At 28.9% G+C, this 3579-nt stretch overlaps 1 protein-coding gene across 1 annotated transcript; it reads left to right on the top strand.

Annotated features, from left to right (window-relative positions):
• The first annotated feature begins 908 nt into the window (after positions 1-908).
• LOC125852531 (bZIP transcription factor 11-like) lies at positions 909-2310 on the top strand. Its single transcript, XM_049532262.1, has one exon. The coding sequence runs from the start codon at positions 1628-1630 to the stop codon at positions 2081-2083; it is 456 nt and encodes a 151-aa protein (XP_049388219.1). The 5' UTR covers positions 909-1627; the 3' UTR covers positions 2084-2310.
• Positions 2311-3579: the final 1269 nt, after the last annotated feature.

The following is a 3579-nucleotide window of genomic DNA, read 5'->3' as shown; positions in this document are numbered from 1 at the left end:
GTTATAGTTTCTTTTTTTAGAGTTAAACTATAAAAATTTAGATTAATATTTTATCATGTATTTTTTCATCATATTAATATGCAAGAAATTGCAATTTATAGCGTTTTTCTTATAATTTTTGAGTATCTAAATTTTTTGTTTAAAATATCAAATTAATGTTATCTGACTTAACTGTAAAAATTAGTCAAACTAACTTTCAAAAAGCACAATATGATAAATAAAAATAGACGAAAATAATATTTATTACTATACCACAAATTCTTGTCGCTATCCTCGTAACATTCAGTGAACCCATCAAAGTTAGTTAAAGTAAAAAAAAAAAAGTAAATTCCATAACAGTAAAAATGAAAAAGAGACAAGGGGTGTGGGGTGATGAAAACAAGGTAAAATAAAATTAAAATACGTCAGATTCTGCACTACTTTTACACTCATTGATTTCATAAATAGACAACGCACACAGCTGGAATTGTACACTTGTGTCTCATCTTTCATCTCCATCCACCGCTCAGAGTTGTGTTGCAGTGGTTGAGATTATTTTAATGTCAAATAGAATATTTAAATTTGAGTTTTAAATATAAGTAAAATTTTTGATGAAGAGTGTTTCCTCTTGAGTGAGGCTTGATATAGTGCAAATTTGAATTAGTCGAATTTCAATACAAATACCAAATGTAAAATGAAAACAAAAACAAAAACTTTTATCTCCACCCTACAAATTTCAGAATTAAAAAAAGAAGAAGAAAAAATATACAATCAACTCTCCTTGAAGATTCCTTCACTTTTTCCCCACCCACCCCTCCAATTCCTCCAACCCCACCCCTGTACCCCACCAACCCACTTGTTTATTATTTTCTTCTTGATTTTTTTTTCTCTAATTTACCTTTTTGTGCCTTTAAATTAACCCACAATCTCAATGATAATTCCTTCCTCTTCTTCCTCTTCTTCTCCTTTTCCCATTTGCTTACTCTGTTTTTGAGTTTTTCTCCTTCTGTTGTTCTGTTTCTTGTTTTTCTCCTCTTTTTTAGCCCTTTTCATTTCTGGGTTCTTAGTCTTTGTGGCTAAAATCCATTAAAGATCCAATCTTTTTTCACCAATTCTGCTCCTTTTAACCTCTGATTTCTGGGTTTTTGCTGAAACCCATTATAGATCCAACCTTTCCTGTTCTGGGTTTTTAATCTTTCTTGTTGAAACCCATTAAAGATCTAACCTTTTCTGTTCTGGGTTTTCAATCTTTGTGGCTAAAATCCATTAAAGATCCAATCTTTTCTCCATTTTCTGCTCCTTTTAAGCTCTGTTTTCTGTGTTTTTACTCTTTCTTGCTGAAACCCATTAAAGATCTGTGAAAAAGAAAAGAACTAATGCTAAATAGAAATATTTATTGATGTACCAGATTCATGTCTCCAGTTCTTAGTGAAATCCTTCGTTCTGGTTATATAATCAGTTCATCACTTAGACGCAGAACTCATCTTGTTCAATCTTTCTCTGTTTCCTTCCTCTACTGGTTTTATACTTTCTCAGAATAATAATAATAATAATAATAATAATAATAATCTTCATCCATAGTTTTTCAAATTTTGCTAGCATACCTTAAAACTTAAAATTTGTACTTCCTCACCTTGTGTACATAAAAATGGCTACTTCTAGTGGTAATTCATCTCAGATTCCAAACAATTCAGGTTCTGATGAAGTTTTAATGGTGGTTGATGAAAGGAAAAGAAAGAGAATGCAATCGAATCGCGAATCAGCAAGAAGATCAAGAATGAGAAAACAGAAACATTTGGATGATTTGATGTGTCAAGTTACACAATTGAAGAAAGAAAACAGCAACATACTGAGCAGCATCAATATGACAACACAACAATATGGTAATGTTGAAGCAGAGAACTCTGTTTTAAGAGCACAAATGATGGAATTAACTCAAAGGTTGCAATCTCTTAATGAAATCCTCACTTACATCAATAATTCAAACAATAATAATATTAATAATAATTATTATTATCAAGAGGATTTTCAGATTAATCCATGGAATTCGATGTATGTTAATCAGCCAATTATGGCTTCTGCTGATATGTTATATCAGTATTAATGTTTAATTAAGGGTTGTTGTTGGGATTATGAGTGGAAGGGTTATTTTATTAGTATTTTTATTTTTATGTAAGAAGTATTATTAGTAGTAAGATTTGAGTATTAGAATGAGTTTAATGTGAAATTTGAGCAGTCAAAGAGGATTAGTTGACTGCTATTTGGGCATGTAAAAAAAATGGGATCATGTGATGATGATATATTGGAATGAATGGTTGTGATTGCATTGTGTTTTTTTTCTATTTATTATTTTTAATAAATGCAAGTTGTTTCTATGTACTACAATTAATATATTCTCTGTTTTTTCTTGGTTTTTTTTCCTACTTATATTATTTTTGCAAGAAATTCTCCAAATATATTACCTTTTTTTTTTTTTTTTTAAGAAACTACATATGTCTACATAATCCAAATGCAGTCTTGGCCTCGTGTATAGTTCACCTGGTAAAAAACTTCACTCAAAAGATCTCTAATTTATGAGCTGTTTTGTTCAAATATTATATAATATATGATCAAATATGATCGAGAGCATTCAAATATTTAGGCGTCGCTCCTATTTCTTTTATATTCATTTCTGAATCGTATCGACAACATTTTTTCATTCATTATTAATAGTATATTCAAAAGTCTTTTTAATAGCAATTGCTTAAGCAATTCCAAATATCTTACTCGATTTGTCCTGATTAATGGAGCATACTTTATTTTTAGTATGTTCAAAACATATGTCATAATTTTATAATTGCAAATAATTTATAATTTTATAAATATCAAGTTAAAAGATCTAAAAATTTCTATACTTCTAAATTTTTTGTGACATTAAACGAAACATCAAATTGAAACGAAAAGAATATATCAAATCAATATGATATCACATAAATCGAGATGAGGTAAATAATACTCCTAATACTTTGAGATCTAAACAAATACGGTTACAGGCCCTTTTTATATTTTTGCTCAGGAAAAGTACAAAGAAGAAGATTGACAAAATATACCTACACACTATGTTCGCATCAAATTAAAGATAACTTGGCATGTGTTTCTTTTTGTACTTTTGTCACCTAATAATAATTAAAATCAATATACATTTTATCTTGGTCTCTCACTTGACTGTGGTAAATGAAAATGTAATTTGGTGTATATATTGAACGTAGATTTTTAAAATCTAGAATATCAAAGATACAAGTTGATGGTATAGATCACTAAAGGATGTGGTGCAGTATTTTTTCTTTAATCAAAAGTTTTGAATTCGAGTCTTGAATACGATTTTTTTAATAAGAAGTACACTGTGAATAAAAACTTATATGCTGCGATCCAAAATAGTCGGACTTAATTACGGATATCCAACGAAATAAAAAGAGTTTGATTGTATTATTTGTAGGTTTTTCCGGTACATTTTTCATTCAATAAATTAAGTTAATATAGAATTCCTGGATACCAAAACCATGCTATAATAAATGAAAGATATATGCTTAATTCAAAATCTTGCAGAACGTTGTCCGTCAT

Source organism: Solanum stenotomum, unplaced genomic scaffold (genome assembly GCF_019186545.1).
Source record: "Solanum stenotomum isolate F172 unplaced genomic scaffold, ASM1918654v1 scaffold36562, whole genome shotgun sequence".
In the NCBI taxonomy this organism is placed as follows: domain Eukaryota; kingdom Viridiplantae; phylum Streptophyta; class Magnoliopsida; order Solanales; family Solanaceae; genus Solanum; species Solanum stenotomum.
This window is presented reverse-complemented; position numbering and strand designations above follow the sequence as displayed.